At 35.2% G+C, this 22,591-nt stretch overlaps 3 protein-coding genes across 6 annotated transcripts; all 3 read left to right on the top strand.

The window, feature by feature from the left end:
- The first annotated feature begins 3,323 nt into the window (after window positions 1-3,323).
- On the top strand, window positions 3,324-5,954 carry LOC111410525 (rac-like GTP-binding protein ARAC3). The gene is made up of 4 exons (XM_023040910.1): window positions 3,324-3,435; window positions 5,186-5,250; window positions 5,373-5,438; window positions 5,547-5,954. The coding sequence occupies exons 1-4, from the start codon at window positions 3,330-3,332 to the stop codon at window positions 5,649-5,651; spliced, it is 342 nt and encodes a 113-aa protein (XP_022896678.1). The 5' UTR covers window positions 3,324-3,329; the 3' UTR covers window positions 5,652-5,954.
- Window positions 5,955-7,897: 1,943 nt separating this feature from the next.
- On the top strand, window positions 7,898-11,457 carry LOC111410523 (pto-interacting protein 1-like). Of its 3 annotated transcripts, none has more exons than XM_023040907.1 (10): window positions 7,898-8,391; window positions 8,476-8,549; window positions 8,636-8,793; window positions 8,886-9,001; window positions 9,083-9,625; window positions 9,723-9,971; window positions 10,049-10,212; window positions 10,292-10,519; window positions 10,601-10,750; window positions 11,009-11,457. In XM_023040907.1, the coding sequence occupies exons 1-10, from the start codon at window positions 8,250-8,252 to the stop codon at window positions 11,264-11,266; spliced, it is 2,082 nt and encodes a 693-aa protein (XP_022896675.1). In that variant the 5' UTR covers window positions 7,898-8,249; the 3' UTR covers window positions 11,267-11,457. The 3 variants fall into 3 exon arrangements, with proteins under 3 accessions (XP_022896675.1, XP_022896677.1, XP_022896676.1); XM_023040909.1 differs by having other exon boundaries at window positions 7,899-8,391; window positions 8,675-8,793; XM_023040908.1 differs by lacking the exons at window positions 7,898-8,391; window positions 8,476-8,549 and having other exon boundaries at window positions 8,792-8,813.
- A 6,820-nt stretch (window positions 11,458-18,277) lies between these two features.
- On the top strand, window positions 18,278-21,204 carry LOC111410522 (basic leucine zipper 23-like). 2 transcript variants are annotated; one of them, XM_023040905.1, is made up of 3 exons: window positions 18,278-18,624; window positions 19,020-19,956; window positions 20,836-21,204. In XM_023040905.1, the coding sequence occupies exons 2-3, from the start codon at window positions 19,119-19,121 to the stop codon at window positions 20,862-20,864; spliced, it is 867 nt and encodes a 288-aa protein (XP_022896673.1). In that variant the 5' UTR covers window positions 18,278-18,624; window positions 19,020-19,118; the 3' UTR covers window positions 20,865-21,204. The 2 variants fall into 2 exon arrangements, with proteins under 2 accessions (XP_022896673.1, XP_022896674.1); XM_023040906.1 differs by having other exon boundaries at window positions 18,289-18,583.
- The last annotated feature ends 1,387 nt before the right edge of the window (window positions 21,205-22,591 follow it).

Below are 22,591 nucleotides of genomic sequence, written 5' to 3'. Positions count from 1 at the left end.
AAACTCGTCAAACTGAGCAACATATTCGGTCACAGGTCGACTGCCTTGTGTCAGTGCGTTCCATTGATCCAGTAAGTTGCCCCTGTAAGATTGAGGTAAATATTTTTCTTCAAGGCGACGCTTCATTTCATTCCAACTCCCAACAGGGGGAGCATGGCGCCTCTCTAGGAGGTCCTCAACGCTTTCCCAAAACAGTTGAGCGGTGCCAGTCAATTTCAAATTGGCAAATTGTACCCTTCGATTTTCAGGGGCCCCATACCAGGCGAAGAAGCGATCCATATCCCTAACCCATTGATTGAATACACTAGGATCTAGACAACCATCAATGTAGGGGCATCCAACTTAATATTTCGAAAGAGGCGCTCCTCGTGGCGAGGGGGGACAGTGTACCATGACGGTGATATTCCCGCTCGCGCCCACGAGCTTGATTTCCTTCCCTACGATCATGTCTAGCATGGTGTCGACCACCTTGTGGACGACGATGAGGTCTATTAATGGAAGCGTCAGAATTTTCAGCCTCAGTTGAGTATTGGATCGGGTCAAGAGTGTTTATCCTAGCGGTTAGGGCTCTATTCTCGTATAGTGGCTAACTCAGTTTGGACAACCGTTAATTGATTTTGTAATTGTGCCAACCGTCGGGTGATAGCTTCAATGTGGGAAGGGTCCATGGCAACAGTACTAGAGCTAGGGACAGTAACGCGACCACTACGCAATTGCATACACGGTAACACACAAGCTAGGTGAAGCGTCTACTGAGATCAACAACCAACGAGTACTAGCAGGGAAAATAGCGATTAAAATTTATCCATTGTTATTGTTATTATTTTATTTTATCGTGGGGATTACATATAGCCCGATCGCAAGCTAATACTACTAATGCCAATAAAAAAAAACAAAGGTACAAATGCTAGGTCTAGTCACGTGGGGTAAACAAGTGAACAATGGGGTCGGCTCGTGAATTTCAATCCAATAGATTTAAGGCTAAATTATCAAAATATTAGCGACACAAAGAATTATTGATGCAATTCTAAAATACAGTAACAGTGTCACTAAAATGAATAGGATCAGAGACTCCCTGAGTTCGGTTGGCCTGAGTCGTCCTAGCGTTGAATGTCTCCACGTCCTGAACTGGTAAGCGCTGAGATGTCAAAATAGAAAATTCCGTGCTCGTCAAGGAAATAATGTACCTATAAAAGAATATCAGGAAATTCTCAAAATTTAAATTAAATTTTTTTTTCTCTTTTTTTTTTTTCTCTTTTTTTTTTACTCCTTTTTTTTTTCTTTTTTTTTCTCTTTTTTTTTTTTAATAATAATACAAAATCAGAATAACAAAATAATAAATGAGCCCATTTCACAAATTTGGGCCTAAATCACACTCAAAACCTTAAACAAGCCCAAGCCCAAGCAATACAAATAACCCAACCCACTTAATTATTAGACCAATTAATTAATAACCAATTAACCCAAACCCAATTGATAACTAATAACCCAACCCACTTAATTAATAACCCAGCCCCCAAACCCATAATTCATACCAACACACTGAACGCTGGCGAGGTCGGCGACTGGAACTGGCCGACGAGGGACGCCTCAACGAAGTGGAGCGCCGGTGAGGGAGATGATTCCGTTTCTGGTTTTGGATGAAGGTAATGTGTTGGTCGACTGCAGGTGTGGGTGTCGCGTCGCAAGGTTAATGAATTTTTCTGGAATGAAACTTTTCGGGTGTTGAGAATAAACAGGTTGATTATCTAGTTGCTGTCTGTAAAGTTGGTTTGGAGGCGATGGATACTGTATTACTGTTTTCAGCAGTTGGGCAGCAACGGAGTCTGTATATTATTGTTTCAGCAGTTGGCAGCAACGGATTCTTCTGGACAGGGAGTTATGGTGTTGAACAGCACATCTTGCATCACGTCCATGGCAATTTTGACTCCAATTTTCTGTTAATGAGATTGAAAAATCAGGTTTTGCTCTGATACCAATTTGATGTAGGGAGATTAATAACTCAGTAAATAACAAGAAGAGATGGGGGAGGGAAGAGAAGAAGAATACAGAGGCGGGGAAGAGGGGAAAAACGGCTGCAAGCCAACTCTTTTATTTAATCAAATTCATCAACTGAAAAATAACAATGTAAGATAGGTTTAAATACTAGAAAATACTGCAAACCTAGGGCTAAGCCCAATACACAAGTCCATAAAATTAAAAACAACCTAAATCCAACTAAAATAATTAAATCTGCTAAAATAATTAATATGGACTGGGATGTCCTCATCACAATTGTCTTAAGAAAAATGATTGAGAAAAAATTGATCTTCTTCAGCCTAATGTAAAAAATATTTAATGCAAATTGATTTGCAACGTCACCTTCTTGATCTAAATTTATTCTATTCCTTTCTTGTCTTATGCATAATTGCTGCTTCCCGCTAATGAAAGTGCATTTGAATGTATTTCCAATATGGAGCAAGCAAATGATTCCGCCAAACTCTATCATTTGTATGTAGGATGAGCTTGAACGATTTGATATAAATTTTTGTCAAGTCTTGTGAGCCAAGCAAGACTATCAGTTGGGAAGACGTAAGGTTATTGATATTTACAACTATGTGTATATATATTTGATAGCTTAAGTAGCTATCTACTTCTGATCTTTAGTTTTAAGGTTTTTCTTGTACTAATTTTCTGTAATAGAGATTGAAGTATCAATTCTATTTATGAGAGGTTGATAATGCTTTTGTCTAGGATTAGATGGACTCGCATCCTTCTATGGCTTCCGGGGATAATGTTACCTTTCTTAAAATAGACTTCTTCTTTGGAAAATTGTCATTGCTTAAAGCACACGATGTGAAACGTTAAAATTCTTGACCATAATATTGAGGATGAGAATTAGAAGTTGCACTAAATGCTTAGTATTTGAATTCACCTAATAGTTATGTCAATTAATAAATTTACTAGAAAAATCTAACGGGGTCATAATTTAGAGTGCTTTATTGTCGCATAGTTTAGTTTACCACAGATTCTTGCGTTTAGTACCTATTGTGTCGTTAATGTATAAATATTATGATGCTTCAAATGCATAGTATTGACACCTTCAAGAGGCATCTTCCTTTCTCAGGAGGAGGGAATACAGGAACACATAAAAAAGCGGTAAGGAGGTTCGAGGAGAAAACTTATGTCGCTGGAATAAGTCTTTTTTAAAAAGTTGTATTGGCGTATCCATGTTGTATCGTATTCGAATTACGTATCCGTATCCATGCTTCTTAGCTTGCCTTCCCTCTAAAAATTAGTAAATAGATAAATAAATAAAAATATGGAAAAAAAGAAAGAAAACAGAAGGCATGGTACTAATGGTTTTTGTATGCTTTTCTTTTGATGTGCAGTGGATTCCTGAATTGAGACATTATGCCCCTGGTGTTCCAATCATTCTTGTTGGGACAAAGCTTGGTCAGAATCTCCTTCCATCCCTTTCTACTGGATTGTAGTAATACTGATTTCTTCTGTCATTTTATCTGACGAAATGATATTGCATAGTGTCTGAAAAAATAAAAACAAAAACTGGAATGCTTATTTGACACCTATCATAAAGTCTTAAGAGACATTCATCTCATCTCCTACATGGATATTTGTCCTTTGAAAGAATTATTTAAGAAATGCTGCATAACTGGCGTCAACCGTTGTGAAATTGTCAATATGTGAAAATCTATGTTTAACAAGCTTATCCATTTGACACTGATATTGCATTAATGTGATATTCTGAGTTGTTTTGCAAGTAGGCAAAATATGTGCATGACTGTACTAGATAAAAATGTGCTAACTATTATGCACCGACACGGACACGGACACGTGTGTCCGACACGATACGTGTCAGATACGTCGACACGTGAATTGTCAAAAAAGTACCGACACGACATGTCGCCGACACGCTGATTAAAATCTTTAAAAATCTTCATTTATATAGTAGAAATTTAGTTTTACACTTTAATTTTTTTGTGAAAATCTTTAAAATATGAGTACCTATTTGTTATTTACTAATAAATTTGAGTTAAAAATATATAATATTTTTGATAAACAATGAAAAATGCTTATAGTAAAGTGTCTGAAGAGTGTCGACATTGACACGTGTCGGACACGGATACGCTACCCTAATTGAAGTGTTCGTGCTACAAAGTGTGCTAACTTCAAAATGTAATTTTATGCACCGATATATGGCGAGATGTGATTTTTCAAAATAGTACCGGCACAACACATTGATGAAATTCTTTAAATTTTTTTATTTATATAGTATAAATTTCATTTTATACTTTTTATTAATTTTTCTTGGTGAAATTTTTTAAATATGAGTACCTATTTGTTATTTACTATTGACCCTCATGGGATGGCCGAGTTGGTGGAGTAAGTGAGCGCCGAGACTTTTGGTCTCGAGTTCGATTTTTCCTACCGACACTTTCTCGGTCGAGCTAGTCGTACAGGGCTTGCCTAGTGCGGTTTACCTGATTGACGTGTTTTGCAAGCTATTGCGTCAGCCCGAGGGTTTAGCCAGTGCGCACCCGAAGGATAGCGGCTGTGGGTTCCCCCGCCATAAAAAAAAAAAAAAAAAAAAAAAAAAAAAAAAAAAAATTATTTACTATTAATTTTGAGTTAAAAATATATAATATTTCTAGTAAAGAAAGGAAAAAGATTATGGTAGAGTTTTGAAGAAGTGTCCGTATGGACACGTGTCTGACACGGACATGCTACCCTAATTGAAGTGTCCGTGCTACAAAGATTATCGGTAACATGTGGGTTTTTACTTGAATATTTTTGTTCAGTAGTATGCCAATGTGTTAATTGTTCACACAAAGTTTGACCATAAAATTGTTAATAAGCTCATTCTCAGAGAAAGTATTGTTTTATCATATTCATTATTATGCCTCGGAATTAGCTCTCCCGTCTTAATATACACAATTGGACTGGGGTCTAGTCTCAAGTTGAGTGTTTTCTACAGGCATGCATCGTATGAAAGTATCTTTGCTTATTGGTTTTCGTCTTCTGCAGTTATGCGTCAAATGAAAGTATCTTTGCTTCTTTATTTTCCTGTGTTTTAGATCTGTAGTTTCACAAGTTAAATCTTTTTCTCCACTCTCCCTCTACCCCATCTACATTTGTCTTTTTTTGAGGTGTTCAGTCCAAGTAACTTCATTTTGTTTTCTTGTAGATCTCCGTGAGGATAAACAGTTCTTTGCAGACCATCCAGGAGCAGTACCCATTACGACTGCTCAGGTATATTGTTGCATTTCACGTTGAATAAATTGTCATAGGGACCATCCGATTTTCATTTCGTTTCTATCCTTCCAAGAGAAAACTCCACTTTCTATTGAATTTTTTCCAACTTTCTATTGGAGGGAGAGGAGTTGAGGAAGATGATTGGAGCGGCTGCATATATTGAATGCAGTGCAAAGACGCAGCAGGTTAATTCTTCTTTTTTTGGCACGTTACCTTTTTGTCTTAATACTAAAGCTTTTTTAAATATCTTTTATTAACAATACTTCTTGGTAACCTTCCCCTAAATATTGCAGAATGTGAAGGCTGTCTTCGATGCAGCAATTAAGGCCGTTCTTCAGCCAACAAAGCACAAGAAGAAAAAGAAGAGTAGAGGTCAAAAGGCCTGCAGTATACTGTGACTGTTAAAAGAAGGGCTAAGGAGAGGAGCGATGAGCTTCCGCCTTTTTTCAGTGTTAATCTGATGTCTATGATTTAACTCCCCCCCTGTAGGAACAATAGCCTGTGAGTTATAGTCTCGACTGACTGTATCAGAGAGTTCTCTTAAAGAATCAGTTTGTTGATTTTCTCACTGTCAGCTTTAGTTTTGTGTTTGGTGATATGAAGATTCTTCATTTTGAACTCTAAAATCTAGGGTGCATGTTTGATATGCAGTTGGTCTGGATTGATTTGGATTGGGCTTTATAATCAACATGATTTCAAGTCGTCTTCTCTAGTGTAGTCGTGGCAAACGACGAGCCAAGGCTCAAATATGAGATTTGGGCTTAGCCCAACCAGCCAGTGAGCCACACAAGCCCAAATACGGGTTGGCCCATATGTGGGTTTGTGTGGCCTGTCTTTTTAGGCTTTTAAACCACTTGCATAGTTAATTTTTTTAGTTTGTAAATTAATGACCACTTTGTAAAAGTTCACAAGTTGCATAATTAATTTTGTAGTTTGTAAGTTGACGACTATTTAATTTGCAAAATTCAACAACTTGCTTAATTAATTTTGTAATTTGTAAATTAACGATCAATTCTTTGTATAAGCAAAAAAATAAAAAGCTCGTGAGATGACTTTGCTCAACTCGAGAAAGGCCTGAACCAAACCCTTTTTTTGGGGGGATGAGCCAAGTCGGGCTCGGCTCTAGTCCAAAAAGTTTGAGCCTTTTTTCTTTTACTAGCCTCGATCTTGGGCTCATGAGTCGGCGCTGCTCGTTGTCATCGTTAGTTCAGTGTCTACCGAATGGTGGAGAGTGTATAAATTTCACATTTTGTACTGCGCATACGTTTTATGGTTATTTATTGGGCAGTCATATTAACAGTAAATTCCTCGTTATCAAGCCTAACACGAAATGTGTTGGCTGTTCTTATCCTTCAAAATCCCAGTCTAATGGATAAAATATGAAAAATCAAATTTGATAAAGCAAGAATTGTTGGTCCGTAAATTCAAACAACTAATAGGGAGGGTTAATGTTTTGACTGGTAATATTTTAGTATTGGCCCAATAAATCGAATACGACTCTGTTGGTCAAAACTTCCTCAAAATTACTTCTTTGCAATAATGATGCACTTAATTGACTTGAAAAGTAGGACCTATCCCAATTCATTTTCATGAGGTTTGGCGTAAGGTAGGCGCGTCTACGATCTCTAAATTAATGTTTTGACTTGTGATTTTGTAATTATTGAGGTATAATAAGTTTTGTATGACATGATTCACGTTACTCGCAGAATCAAAACATGTTTATTTTGCAAAATTTGTTATTTGGACACCGGCCCCTCACAAGATTGGCACGTCCCCCTTTTTGTGAGGGAAGTGTAAATGTCCATGTACTTATAGCTTACACGTCCGTGTACCTATAACAAGGTCATTATTTTCCTACACAAACGATAGGTAAATAAGCAGCCCGTACATGCAACCGAAGTTGACTACACGAGAAGTGCAAAAAAGTTAGCACACTTCTGTCCTCTTTTTATACATTGGATTTAATTTAAACCGAGCAGATCGAGCATATGAAAATCGGATTACAGAGCATTGTTAACCAGCAATAGTTGATCGAGGGTTTTGAGCATCCGTTTGGCCCCCGTTAATTTGAATTATAATGGGAGGAATAATGTTTTTTTGAAAAATGAATGATTGTAAAAGAATGAAAAATTTTCGATTTATGTATAATATTATTTTATTGAAAATAAGAGAGAAAATATTTTAATTTAAATTGATAAAAATTAAAGGGGGCAAACCGAGGGCTGTATTGTCGGTGGTGAACTCATGGGTTTCCCGCAAATTATTAACTTTCCTAAAACTAAAATACAAAAAATGATTTTTTTTCTCTCTCTATTTTTAGCGGGACCTCTCTATCTCTCTCTCACACACTCGTCACGCTCACCGACGATTCCCCTTGGAACCTTTTCTGATGGCGCCTTCTCTCCTTTTCTTCGTATCAAATTCAAAGATTATTTTTCTTTTGATTTTCGGTAAAATAAATTAAACAATTCAAATAAGATTTATCCTCATTTGCCACCTTACGACCAACGTGTAAAATATTAAATTATTTGTTAGTTGAAAGTAGGTCTGCGATGCGTTTTCAAAATTTTATATGTTTTTGATGACTTTCAATGATTTGAATATTCAAAAATTTTAGGTAGGCTTTTGTTGTCGAATGATCCTCTTTATTTTTTGGAAAATTCAACGTGTATCCATAGATATCATATCTGTTTATTTTACTCCAGTTTAATATTCATTGGCCGGAACGAATTTTCTATGGTGAAGAATGCTTTAGAACTGGAGATTTGGATTTTCTGATTGTTTTCGAATAATAAAATTCATACAATTTATTGTCGGCTGGAGTATGTTGCATTTAAAGTGGAAGTAACTATTGTATGTTTTTGGTACAGATTATGTAGTAATATCGAGAATTGAATAAGCATGCGCAAGATTCCTGCAAACGCAAGTAAGAAGAACCCTTGTGGTGTATTGAGAAGGTGAAATTATCAAATAATTGTCCATCGAACAAAGGGAAAATGACAATGGAGAGGCTTGGGAAAATTGTGGTGGTGGGAATAAAGTTTGATGGCCATACTAAAGAGTTAATGGATTGGGCAGTTGTGAAAGTAGCTGATCCAGCAGATTGCGTGATTGCCATTCATGTTTGTAGGAATTCTGGTACCGGCACTGGCATTTGTAAATTGCTTCTAATTCTAAATTACCTCTAGCTATTGAATTCTTACACAATTTTTGTCATTACAGATTCCATTTCGAGAGAGAAAGCTTTGTTGGATGATTATTTGGAAGACTATAAAGCGTTGTGTAACCAAAAGCAGGTAGGTTTCTCTCAGTTTTTCCTTTTTAGTGTTTGGTCTCTTTCTAAGTATAAAGTGACACCATTATCAACTTCTTATTTCATTAGTCAATTTTTTGGTGGGGCTCTGGGGGTGGGGGTGTTCAGGTTGCTCTCAGTGCTGAGGTGTTGAAAGGAAATTCTATCAGAAAAGCTCTGGTGATAGAAGCAAAGAACCATTCTGCATCAGCTGTTATAGTGGGAATAACTAAGTTTAGTGCTCTGGGGTAAGAAGAAAATGATAATGGTATTTGGTCATTTGCATTAGTTTGTTTTCCTTTAATATTTCTATTGGAGTCTTGAAAGAAGCTTTTCTCAGGGGTTGGTCTTCAATTGCTAAATATTGTGCAAGGCGACTTCCTTCTACAACTGAAGTCATGGCAGTTCACAATGGAAAGGTTGTTTTCAGTAGAAATTCCACAAGCCAACCTGAAGGTGCGGATCCTGTTCTACAGTAAGCGAGAAAATATTTCGTTGATCATTCAATATATGCTGAATATTTTTTGATGATGCCAGGTCCTAGAAAAGATCCGAAGCCGAGATTTTATTTAACTGGAAACTCCACTTTCAAAGATACTTTGTCTGAATTTGGTGAGTCTGAGATATCAGAGATGGGAAGGCTCAGTTATGATGGGATTCTGACCTCCAAGGATGAAGTTTTTAGCACCGTTGGAAGACACAAAAAAGGTTCTCTTAGTTCAATCTCTCTTCCAGCGGAAGATTTTACCCGACAGAGGCCAGGTTGGCCCCTACTCCAAACAGCTAGTTCAATAACTCAACCAAGTATTGAAGCAAGAAATATGTCGGTGGTAAAATGGGTAATGAACTTACCTAGCCGATCTTTGCTAGAAATTTCTGAATCCAAGTCCACGCAAGAGAAAATGGGGGATGTTTTTGGAATAGAGAACCAAAATTTTACAGCCACTGGTAAAGTAGAGAAAATATATAGTCTCAAAGGGCTGCCCCAAGAGTTGGAGCTGATACTCAAAACGAATCCACATAGCTGCAAATGGTTCTGCTATGATGTGCTCAGAATGTCAGCTTCTCATTTCTCTGCAGGTTAGATTGTGTTGAGCAAATCTTTGTCTTTTTTCTCTTTTTGAATTTTCAATTCCCTTTCTGAAACTTTAAACTTCTGTTCGTTTAATTGTTGCAGCCAATCTTATTGGACAAGGAGGGTGTAACTCTGTATACAAGGGGCTTCTTCCTGATGGAAAACAAGTGGCAATAAAGATTTTAAGGTCATCAAAGGAAGCATGGAAGGATTTTATGCTGGAAGTTGATATAATGACCACATTGAAGCACCAAAGAATCGTGCCACTTCTTGGGATTTGTGTAGAGTGTACTAATTTAATCTCTGTTTATGACTTCTTTTCTAAAGGAAATTTAGAAGAGAACTTGCACGGTAAGTTTAAGGAGAATGCATCTTTTTCTCTTAATAACTCTCTAAACATACACTTCCTAATATGATTGCCAAAGCAGGTAACAGAAAGGAAAAGGCTGTTTTGCAATGGGAAGTAAGATTCAAAATAGCTGTTGGGATAGCTGAAGCACTAAATTACCTACACAATGAATGTCCAAGGCCTGTAATCCATAGAGACTTCAAGTCTTCGAACATTCTTCTCACGGATGAATTAGAACCACAGGTAGTTCTTTGATTCATAGCCATAGTTGTCACAAATCAACGTTTCGACCTTTTGGATTAATGCTTACATTCTTGAACAGTTATGCGACTTTGGATTGGCAATATGGGGCCCTAAATCAGCCTCTTTCCTAACTGACAGAGACGTAGTAGGGACCTTTGGCTATCTTGCTCCCGAGTATTTTATGTATGGGAAAGTCAGTGACAAGATTGATGTATATGCTTTTGGTGTAGTTCTACTAGAATTGCTATCAGGAAGAAAACCAATTGTTTTGGAGACTCCGAAAGGTCAAGAAAGCTTAGTCATGTGGGTAAGAATCTATTTGCAACATAAAGCTATCTAATTTTTCTTTAGTCCTGTAAGGAACACATAGAATAACTTCTATCTTCAGGCAAAACCTAGACTAGAAAGTGGAGATCTCAAAAGCATATTGGATCCAAATTTGGAAGGTGATATTGATGAGGATCAAATGCAAAGAATGGCTCTAGCAGCAACTCTTTGCCTAAAACAAGCAGCCCGTCTACGTCCAAAAATGTCCCAGGTATGAAATTCTTTCTTCCAGATCAGAACTTTTGTACTGTCTTATGTTCGTATTAGGCAGCCTAGTTTCCTACCTTACGAATAGGAACATAAGGGAATGTAGCTCTTACGTTGAGGGTGAACCACTCGATATCTCTGTGATTCTTTGTGTACATTTCTATTTCTTATTTCGTTCATTATTGCTTTCCGATTTGAGATTAGGGCTTATTTCTTGACTATTAACATTACGGTTGTTGCATTTTTCCTGTCTATATTTCAGATTCTGGGCATCTTAACTGGGGAAAAATGTGTGAATGAAGAACTAAAATCCCAATACGGAAATCACAATGATCTCGAGAACCTGGATGATAATGATGATGAAGTTTATCCAGATTCAAGTGCAGAATCCCATTTAAGCCTTGCATTTCTTGATGTAAATGACAATTCTACATCATTCAGCAGTATGGAGCAAAGCAGCCCTCTTTCTGTTGAAGAATATTTGAGAAAAAGGTGTAGCAGATCATCAAGTTTAGATTAGTTTGTGCAAACTGTATATAGTTGAGAAAAGGGTAGCTTGAACCCAATAATGAGATGATGTGGGAACATACTCGAAAGGAGGTGTTCTCGAATATTGAAGCACACATAAAGCGACCTATATCAAGCGATAACGATTTGTTGATTTGTTGTCTCGCGTACAAATATTGAAGCATTAAAAAAAATTGGAGTAAATTCTTTTAATTTATTATTTTCAATCAAAATACACCCAGCCTTTACATGAGAACTTGTGCCAAATATGTAAATAAGTCTAATAAAAGAAATCAATAAATTGGAGCATTGAATAGTTTCACATAGTTGCATTTTGGCCCTATAAAAACTAATATGATTTTTCCAACCAACACTTTCTCGGTCGAGCTTGTCACACATGACTTGTCTAGTGCAATTTACCTGACTGATGTGATTTGCAAGCTATTGCATCAGCATGAGGATTTACCCAGTGCGCACCCGAAGGGTAGTTACTGCAGGTTCTCTCGTCATTAAAAAAAGAAAAAAACTAACTAATATGAATATGCAGAATTAAATCATGCGAACAACACATAAATAAGGAGGTTGCTATGTACAAGTTCACTTTTAAGAAATTAGTTTCAAACATTCAAAAATCAAGTTGTACTTAAAATTTATTGATTTAATAAATAATTAAAAATATTTTATTAATTAAATATATTAAGGTCACCATTATACAACTTCTAATCACAGATACACCTGTAGGTCACAACTTATTTATTAATAAAAAATTATCAAATTAATTGGTTGAGCATTATTTTTTTGTGACAAATCGAAAATTTTATATGCAGCAATTTATTTTTGGATCACAAATTATCAAATTGATAGATCATATATTATTTCTAAAACATAAGTCACAAATTTTATAAATCACAATGACAATTTATAGGTCACAAATTATCAAATTAAAACGTCACGTATTATTTTAATTCACAAATTACAAATTTTATGAGTCATAACTTATTTAAGTTCACAAATTGTAAAATTTATTGGTCCTTCATACAAACCCAACGGCACCATTGAACCACCACCATCATCACCATCGCCATCTAACCATCATCATCACTTCCAGCACCTGCTCCGCCAGTTAGTACCAACAATTACAACCACCATCTCCTTGATCTCCACCCCGACTTCATTGCCACCCCGCCACCTATATTACCGTTGCACCACCACCAATTGAACGTCATGCCAACTCACCACCATTTGCAACCGTAAAAAACCACCACAATTTGGAAGTCACGAAGAGCCACCAACAAAATCACCCCCGCCAAGCAGATCCGGGGAGGAAGAAAATACCAAAACCATCAAAAAATCGCATGGTAGCGTTCTCCTCCAAAAATCCATTATAAAATCATGCGACCGCTCTGTGCGTAGCACGAAGCTTTGTACAACACTGCATGCAGTGAGGCAATGTTATTGATCAACAACACTCTTCATGACATTAATCGATTTGTAGCACCGTAGAAGAAATAATGAATATCGATACTACACTACTGTTAAATGAACAGTAAACAGATTTGAAGATACTGGCAAGAGAAGAAATGGCGTCAATTTTTGTACCCTTTTCTTTTTTATTGTTTTCAGCTGATAGCATACCTAATACCATACCGTTTCCATTTTTTCCCTCCAACGACCATTCATCTGCTTTTCTTCTGACTTGATTTGATGGAGGTGAAAGAAAACCATCAAGAAAATCAAACAATGACTACACCACCGTTCTTCATCCTTTTACGGTTTGGGTCGGCACTCTTTCATCTGGGTACAATTTGGTGCACATTTTCATATTTATACCCTCAAATATTTTTCTAATTATTGCTCTATATGAATATTATTTCTTTTGCAGATTGTTTCAAATATTCGAAGTGGGTTTCCGATTTTTGGATTTGATTGGTTTTATTTGTTAATTTTTTGTTGTAATGGCAGTTTTGTGCATTTATTATTGTTACCAGAAGCATCCGGTGAAGTATTGTTTGTTGGGACTTGACTTGTGCAGTGGTAAGTGATTCTGTTCTCCATTCATTTATTTATTTCATGTCTTCTTTTATAAAAAATTGCTAATTGAGATAGAGGTTTTGGATATCATCATGTTATTATAGTTATAAATTGTTGATCGGAGTATGAGTTGCAAAGAAATTCAAGAAACCTTCTTTTTGCTAGAAATGAACTTTAAGTTGTGGCTTTATGACAAAATTTCACGTTGTCATCTTTTGGTGTCTTGAATTGTCATTATTTTTTACTATTACAAATTCTCTTCAAATAATGCATAGGTAAATTCCAAGATGATATTTCTAAGCCAAGTGAAAAAAAAAAAAAAAAAGGAAGACGAAATGGGTAAGAATGGACTCACCTTCCACACTATTTTCAAAATAGAGTTTATTGTAAAAGAAAATAAAAGAAAAAATTTAGGATCTTCTCCAAATTCTACGAAGAGTTTGGCTTCCATCATTTTCAAAATGAGCTTATGGTAAAAAAAAATAATAATAATAATAAAAAATAAAAAATTTACGATCTTTTCCAAACTCTCCGGAGAGTTTGGAGAGTTTAACTCTCCCAATAGTTTGGAGAATTTGGACAAACTCTCTATTGTAAATAAAATAAAATAAATAATAATAATAATACGATGTTCTCCAAACTCTCTATTGTAAATTAAAAAAAAAATACTATGTTCTCCAAACTCTTCGGAGAGTTTCTCCAAACTCTGCAAACAGTTTGGAGAGTTTCTCTAAACTCTCCGAGCAGTTTGGAGAATTCTCTAGACTCTCGAAATAGTTTAGAGAGTTTGGCCAAAGCCTCGAACTCTCCAACTATTTGGAGAGTTTGGAGAAACTTTTCGAACAGTCCAAACCAAGTATTTAGTTTTGCTAATTTTATTGTAGATGCTAGAAAAAAATTTGCTACAAAGTGTGCACACACAAAGTGTCGAGTTGCTCCGCACTATACGGAGTAACTCCGCACACTTTGTCTGGAACAGCTCCGCACTTTGCTCCCAGCAAATAGTGGAGTTGCTCCACTTTCCAAACTGTTTGGAGAGTTCGAATCCAAACTGAGCTCCAAACTCTCCAAAACAACTTGGAGAAGTATAGATTTTTTTTTTTAATCCACAGTATCAAACTCTCCAAACAGTTTGGAGAGGCATAGATTTTTTTACTTTTATTAATCCATTAGTTTCAAACTTTCCAAACTTTTGGAGAGTTTGGAGAGGCCTAGATTTTTTATATATATTTTTAAATCCATTAGTATTAAACTCTTCAAACTGTTTGGAGAGGCATATATATTTTTTTAATATAGCTCTCCTGACTATTTGAAGAGTTTGGATTCAAACTGAGCTCCAAACTCTCCAACCAGTTAGGAGAGGAAAATCGACGGAATTCACTATTAAAAAACAGAGTTTCAGGTACGAATTTTTCGTTTCTAAAGCCTTAATATCCATTGCTAATAATCTTCACCAACGGAATATTTGCAACCACAAATCCGTCGGTAATCTTAGGATCGCTGATAGAGTTACCAATGGATCATGCCGTAGGTAAAGACTAAACATTTTACCAACGGATTTGGAAAAGTGTGAACCTTAAAAGTCTTAACCAATACCAACCAATCCGTTGGTAAATATCTACCATTACAATTAGTAAAAATCAATGTTGTAAATAACCGTATGATAAAAAAAATATTTATTTATTTTTTAGTATTGTTGTTGTTATTGTTATTATTATTATTATAAAAAAAAAATTTTAGCGAAAGGCCCAAATATTGTTTAACTCCTTATTGGACCACAAATTTATAGAGGGCAACTACAAAGATATTGTTGTAAACTTTCGATGTGGGATAAGTGAATTATTTTTACCAACTGATAATCCGTTTGTAATTACCAGCGGAATATCAGTTGCTGAAATATCAAAATGTTAAATGTTATATTAGGCACTGAATATCTGTTGGCAAAGAGATATCATTTTTACTAACGAATAATCTGTTTCTAATTATCAACGGAATATCCGTAGGTAAAAGATTAAAATATTAAACGATTATATTAGATACGGAATATCCGTTGATAAAGAGACATCATCTTTACTAACGAAAAATTCGTTGCTGATTATTGTAGCTAAAAGTGTTACCAACGGATAATCCATTATTAATTACCAACGGATGCAATCTGTTGGTAATATTCGGTACATCACATACGGAATATTCAAATGTTAAACGATTACATTAGGTACAGAATATCGGTTGGTAAAGAGATATCATCTTTACCAACGAAAAATTTGTTGCTAATTATTGTAGCTAAAAGTGAATTACTTTTACCAACGGATAATCCGTTTCTGATCACCAACGGATGCAATCCATTGGTAATTTCACGTAGGTGAAAAGCTATTTTTTAGTAGTAATTGTGTTAGAGGAATGCCAGTTTTAGTACAGATGAGTAGAAAACCCAGAGATTTTAATCTACTTTTTTAACCCAACCAAATAGGGCTTAGTTCGTTGTTTATTATTGTTATGTGCATTTGGATGTCAAGATGACATGTTCAACTTTATTTCATAATCCCTTTGTGTAGAGTCTGATAAAAAAAATTAATTTCATTTGATGCAGCTGGTTTTCTGCTCCTATGTTCGAAATTCTCTCATCTCAACTTGGACAAGCAATGACTTTTGAGAAAATGATTCAATGGTAAGGATTAGATATTAACTCGCTTGCTCATTTTAAATTACAATAACCAGTTTTAAGAGCCCAAGTATTGACATTTTTATCATGTTTTAGGTAGTTTATTCCTTCCAATGTTGTTTTTGCCACCATATCAAGATCCATTATAGGTTTCGTTGTTTATTTTCATACGTTTGTGCAATATGTTTATTTTGATTATTTATTTTGCTTTTATATAAGTAAATTTTTAACATAATCAAGGCTGCAAGAGTGAATAGAGTTAAGAGGTATATCTTCTTTAAGAAGCTGACAATCATAAGGTATGGAATTCCGCATTCAAGCGAACCTTCTGCACTGTGCGGAGAGCATTTTATTTATTTATTTTTTTAAGCTAGCATTTTTCTTACTTCTTCAGGCAAAAAAAAAAAGAAAGAAAAAAAAATCAACTGCTAGCTCTCCGCACACTGTGAAAGTTCAACCGAACTCTCCACAGTGCGTTGAACTCTCACAGTGAGCGGAGAGTTCAAGCGGGGAGAGCATTTTTTTCTTCCTTTTTTTTTTTGGAGTTAGCATTTTCCTACTTCTTCACGCAATATCCATTTATCTTTCTTCTCTTCTAAAATTTTCAACCCCATTTTTTTCCTCTAAAAGTTGGCGAGTTCTGATTTTGAATTTTTAATGATGTTTGGTTTTTTGTTTTCTGTTATTGTAAGGTAAATAGCGTATGTTTCTTGTTTGTGATTATACAACTATTTTAACTCATTGATGTTATCTTCAAAGTGGTTAGTCAAATAAGTACATCGTTAAATACTTCAACTGAAAAAATATGATAAACTAAAAAAAGAAAAAACCAAATAGTATTTGAAGCTGAATCTCCGCACACAATGGGTGAGTTCAAGCGAACTCTCCGCACTTTACGGAGAGCATTTTAGTTTGCAAGCACACTCGCGTGATTGGTTTGCTGACTCATTTAATTCTTCACCAAGTATAGATTTGTTGTTTAGATTTTTTTTTAAAAATAATCATGATATAGCAATTAGAAAATAATTAATTTCGTAGTTCTCACTTATTTACTAATTTAAAGGGTTAATTTCACAAATGGTCACTGAACTTAGGAGAAAGTTCCAAAACGGCACTGAAGTTTAAAACTTTCAGTAACGGTCACTTAAGTTTTGAGTGCTTTAAAAAACCGTCATTGAAGTTTAAAAACTTTCAAAAACGGTCATTGAAATTCAAAAATGTTTTTTCAGTTTTTTGGACTACTTTTGCTGTAACTTTTTGGCCAGTTCCGACCACCGATACTGCCGAATTTTGATACTGTTGAAAAACTTACAATGTCCTCTTCAATTACCACCCAAAATTTCCCTATAACTCCAAGGGTTTATCTACAATTTCTACACTAATAAAAACACAATAAGTACAACATTCGTGCAACGCACGCGTCAACAACTAGTTATTATAAATATTTAAAGATTGAATTATTATATGATTTTTGAATAAAAAAAATTTAAATTTGATTTTTGAATGGAGATGTTAAAAAACACGAGTGAGTGTAATTTCCACTTAAATCATCTATAGACCCATTGGCACGTAGGCCAAGGACAAATAAACATATAAGTTGGTATATAAAGAAAATAAATTTTTTGGAGTTGCATGCATGAATTTGGTTCACTAATCATGTCATTCAGACAATATTGAAAAAATATATATATACTAAAAAATAAAAAAATTAATTTTATGTCCATATATATTAATTCTTATCATTTACTGCGTACTAAGTTCCTGTTTGTTGAACATTAAAAAGAGTTTTTTTTTTTTTAAATGAGTTTTGAAATAGTGATTTTTTAAAGAATATGTGATTAAAAATAAAGAAAAATTTTGAGTTTAAGTGTAAAATATTTTATTGCGAGGACATGTGTTTGAAAATGAGTTAGGCAAAAAAATGGAAGAATGATAGACAGGGGCTAAATATAACGGACTTGTTACCAGAGATGACAAAAAAATTCGTTCAATCCAATACTCGTGGGACCCCACCTCTAATGTAAAAGGGGTAAAAGAGATGCACATCCCTAAAAAGGAAAATCTTAAGTAAAATGACCAACAAAAATATTTAAAGCACACTTATCCACACACTATTCCTAATTTAAATTATTAAAAATTTAATTTAGATATTAAAAAATACATATTAATGTTAAAATAATTACTAATTAATATTGTTTACTCATAAATCGTTAAAAAAAAATTACTACTTTTCTGGAAAAATTAATTATTTTTATAAAATAATCTGATTTGCTCTTAATTTAAGCATACACGAAAGCCTAAGAACCCAACAGAAATTTTCAATAGGAAAAGAAAGAAAATACAATTATACAACATTATTCATTGCTGCATTGTTCTTTCCATTAATTCTGCAGGAAAAAATTCCTCAAGATCAATCTCTCAATTATGCAGTGAAAAATTTAATTAATTCAAAGTTTCTGACTTTTCAGGAAGGAAAATAAAAAACTTCCTTTTCTCCTCTGTGTAAATGTGGAAATCTCTGGCTGAGTTAATGGTTCATATGCTTCGCCACATATCCATCCGCCATTAAAATATTGACATTGGGGGTCATGCATTTTCGATATCTCTCAAACCCTCCTCTGCGCCTCTTGATTAAAGGTTCAATCGTGATAGTTCAAATTCTGAATAAAATTACTCCGGTATGTCAATTTCGTTTTAATTTACTGCTCTCTGTTTGTGTGGTTTCAATTTGTGAATATTCATCACTGTGATCAAATTCAAATTTCGAATTTTCTTGATTATTCTTTATTTATATTTTTTGTGTTTTCTGAATTAACTTTTAGGGTAAATGTTTAGTTTAAATTTAAGAATGTCGACTTTAATTTCACCTGAATTACGATTTTAATACATGGGTTATGCTTGAAGTTCAAATCTTTTGGTTGGGTTTTACTATAGTTCATTGTACCAAAAATTGAGGTTTGTGATTGGGTTTAGATAGAAAGTTTCATGTGGGGCATTGTCAAAATCAACTAATATTCTTATATAACTAACAGATCCTGGCTGATAGTCTTATATCACTTATCTGTTTTTTTAGGTCTTCTCTGAGTTATATACTGCAAGGAATGGACACTTCTTGTTGAGATAAGACTGCAAATTTCGATTTCAGTCATCATTTTGTGAACTTTTTGGTTTAATGAATAAATTTTCTGTTGAAATGGACAATGGGGAGCTCGATCAATTATTATCATGTTTGGATATGGTAAATGCTCAAGCCAGTTGCTCATTTGACATAGACGAGTTTCTCAGTCGGACAGAGGCCTGCAACGATTCTCTTGGTCGGACAGAGGCCTGCACTGATTCTCTTGGCCGTACACAGGCCTGCACCCATGCCCATGCTTGCAAAACAGTTGGTCCTGATAACTCCCATACGCACACTTGTTACCATATCCACACGCAAGTTGTGCCTGCCCCTAGTGAAGTTCCATCCCCAAGTGATGATACTGCAGAGTCAGTAGAGAATAAATCTAAGAAACGCCCTGTAGGTAATCGTGAAGCTGTACGCAAGTATCGTGAGAAGAAGAAGGCTCGTGCTGCATCGTTGGAGGATGAAGTTGTTAGACTGAGAGCTTTGAATCAGCAGCTAATGAAGAGGCTTCAAGGTCAAGCTCTATTGGAGGCTGAGATTGCTAGGCTCAAGTGCCTGCTCGTGGACTTTAGAGGAAGAATTGAAGGCGAAATCGGAGCTTTCCCCTACCAGAAGCCCCACAAGAGTGGTGATGTCTATCAATACCTTGTAAATGCTAGTCCTGGTACCTATGTGATGAATCCATGTAACACGCAGCAAAGCGATCAGCTTCATTGCCTTCATCCTGGATCAGAACGTGTTGCATTAAATGGTCAAAGCATCAGTGACTGTGGATTTGACACACTGCAATGTTTGGGGAATCAAAATTCTGGTCTTAAAGCTCCTCCTGGTTGTGATATTGGTAGTGGTTCTACTGGCAATACATCCAAAGGGAATAGGAGAAAAGGTGAATTTTATTGTTCTAAATATATTAGGTTTTCATGTTACCAAATGAAGGATGCATGGCAATTAAACCTGACCTTGGTAGAAAAAGATATATTAATTTCTTAATGGCTTTGCTAATTTTGGGGCAGTGTGTCTTGCTTGTTCCTTAACTGGTCTTTGATTAGATGAGGAAGGGGATACTGTTTTCGCCATCTTACCACTAGTTGCCTTTCTTATATTGTTGTGATATGATGTATTTGATATTTCGCGAATTATGTCGTATGGATTGGATGGATATTATTTATGCAAAATATATTCTAACATGAGCTAGTGCCCATTGAGTCAGGTGGCTTGCTACTTTGTTCTAGTGTGACCTGTATTCCTGAATTTCGTTGTCTGTTCTTTCATTTTGTATGACTTGATTGTTTCCATCATGTTCCAGTTTACCTGTCCGTCCAACCAAAAGGGAATGTAGAGAAAGATTGTTTTGACTCCCTCCTTTTTTGTGGATCAACTATATACATTTGATAGAATTTAATCTGTTCCAATAGGAGAAGCCCTAATGGAATAAAAAAGGTTTATAGTTTATTGGTTTTTTATTAATACCAATATTTTCTAGTGGTTTGGCATCATGCTGACTTGGCAATCTGATCGTCGTCGGCTAAGTTCAAATAGAAACCTGAACTTTTAAATTTTTGCAATATGTTCCTAATAATTGTAATAACACTGCAACTTATCTGCCTTATTGTACAGTATTACTGCATCTGTTTTTCTCCTCACTGATGTACATGTTATTTACTTTTGTTGCCAATATAATGAACCAAATATGATTGTAAAGATGTTTTTGATTGGCTACCTTAGATATTATGACTTTCGATCTTTGTTTCTTATAACTCATCAGGAGGGGCACGTGCGGCAACAGCTAGTTGAAGAACTGTTCTGATGGAGGCATCATAATTTTGAGGATAAGCTTAACCAATTTTTCTTGCTTCTTCCATTTTTAAGATTAGAACTAGCATCTCTTTTTCGTGAAGGTAAAAATTGCTATGTAGTTGGGGTTCTAGTGATTGCAAGAATATCGGGGTTTTATTTTCCTTTTTGCTTATGATGGAATGTAAAGCAAGGGACTCTAATGGAGCATAGCTAGCAGTACTTAATGAAGACTGAAGAGGATACTGAGATTTCTTCAGCACCGTACTATTCCTACAATAAAACGAAATATTTGTTTTCATAATTTTTGTATTTTGATTGTTCTCTGTTTTGAGGTTTTCTTGATGCATTCCCCTTGAAGAATGTAACCTCGTCTTCCCTGCTTTTTATGTGGTTACTGGAAGAGAATGAGCCGGGGCCTGTGGTGCTATACTTCATATAATGTAAAGCAAAGTTTCCACACCAGGGCATCCACCTTGCCGGTTCAATTAAGCTATCTGGCCAAGTATGTGTGGATGAATATTTTCTCCAGTGCCTTCCAAGAAATACCCTGCTGAGCCTTGATTGGCCTCAAATCAGACGGTGCCAAAATCCTACAGTTTTAGATGTTAGGGGTGATCTCTGCCTAGTGTGTTTGATTGATATTTTTTTCATGGAAAATTTCAATTTGTTCATCCAACTTCCTATTTTTGAAGTGTTTGATTGGTATTTTTTACAATGGAGAGTATTTTGCAAAAAAAGTTGGTCGAGTGACCGTATTGTTCGTTCTCAAAGTCGAGGAAAATATTTTCTTTAGGAGATGGTAAGTTCTAGCAATTCACACTTCCAAAAGCTGAAGAAGTACAACATTTTTTAAGATTGAAAATGAAGCCAACCAAACACGTTTAATTGACAATTTTCATACAAATAAGTTCAACACAAGTGTGTTTGATTGACTTTACTTCCTATCGAAAATGTCATTTTTTCACCAAAGTTCTTACTTTTGGGGTGTTTGATTTGGAAAATATATTCATAAGTTGGTTGCATGATCATGTTTTCCTCAAAAATAAGGAAAACATTTTTTTATGAAGATATATTTTTATTTTCTAGGCAATTCACACTTTCCAAAAACTCAACTTTATGGAATGGAGCAATATATTCTAGAATTCATTTTCTTTCCATATTTATCTCGTAGGAGAGTTTCGCGCACAAATGCCCCCTGCTTCGTTTCATTTCTGGTACGCTTTACTGCAGTAACTGCTGCATTAATTGTCTATATAGTTCCTGGAACCGTTTTGTGCCACCACAAAATGCACAGGAGAGGGAGAATTCAGCAGCTTCTTGAGCTGATTTGTCATGTGATTACTTATTGGAAATCGAAATCATACTTGTCATGGCGCCTAACTACTAGAATCTAACGCTATTGATGGAGTCTCAAAGACGTTCAACTTTAACCAGCCTGCAACTAACTCGAGTTTATAGTTTTCTTTTCACCAGGTTACTCATTACTGTCGGATTACAAATTTAAATAAAATATCTTTTAAAAATAAGCTAAGATGTAATTTTTTTTTTCCTTTTCCTAAATGTTAATGCATATCATTGTCACATTATAAAATTCATTTCATAAATTAGTTATAAGTAGGGCCAGTCCTATAATTGTCGAGACCCGAGACGAAGTTCAAAAATTAGACCCCCAAAAATCAACGTAAATACAAAATTCAACGATATATTATGCAACATATTGTTAA

Source organism: Olea europaea, chromosome 15, assembly GCF_002742605.1.
Source record: "Olea europaea var. sylvestris chromosome 15, O_europaea_v1, whole genome shotgun sequence".
NCBI classification, from domain to species: domain Eukaryota; kingdom Viridiplantae; phylum Streptophyta; class Magnoliopsida; order Lamiales; family Oleaceae; genus Olea; species Olea europaea.
The sequence above is the reverse complement of the archived record's forward strand: the minus strand, read 5'-3'. Positions and strand labels throughout refer to the sequence as shown.

Excerpts from the sequence above, each read along its gene's own strand:
- LOC111410525 (XM_023040910.1), top strand. The coding sequence starts at position 3,330 with ATGGTACTAATGGTTTTTGTATGCTTTTCTTTTGATGTGCAGTGGATT. Across the intron at positions 5,251-5,372 it reads TACCCATTACGACTGCTCAG|GGAGAGGAGTTGAGGAAGAT; the intron begins GTATATTGTTGC and ends TTTCTATTGGAG. Across the intron at positions 5,439-5,546 it reads GCAGTGCAAAGACGCAGCAG|AATGTGAAGGCTGTCTTCGA; the intron begins GTTAATTCTTCT and ends TAAATATTGCAG.
- LOC111410523 (XM_023040907.1), top strand. The coding sequence starts at position 8,250 with ATGACAATGGAGAGGCTTGGGAAAATTGTGGTGGTGGGAATAAAGTTT. Across the intron at positions 8,392-8,475 it reads TCATGTTTGTAGGAATTCTG|ATTCCATTTCGAGAGAGAAA; the intron begins GTACCGGCACTG and ends TTGTCATTACAG. Across the intron at positions 8,550-8,635 it reads CGTTGTGTAACCAAAAGCAG|TCAATTTTTTGGTGGGGCTC; the intron begins GTAGGTTTCTCT and ends TTATTTCATTAG.
- LOC111410522 (XM_023040905.1), top strand. The coding sequence starts at position 19,119 with ATGAATAAATTTTCTGTTGAAATGGACAATGGGGAGCTCGATCAATTA. Across the intron at positions 19,957-20,835 it reads CAAAGGGAATAGGAGAAAAG|GAGGGGCACGTGCGGCAACA; the intron begins GTGAATTTTATT and ends ATAACTCATCAG.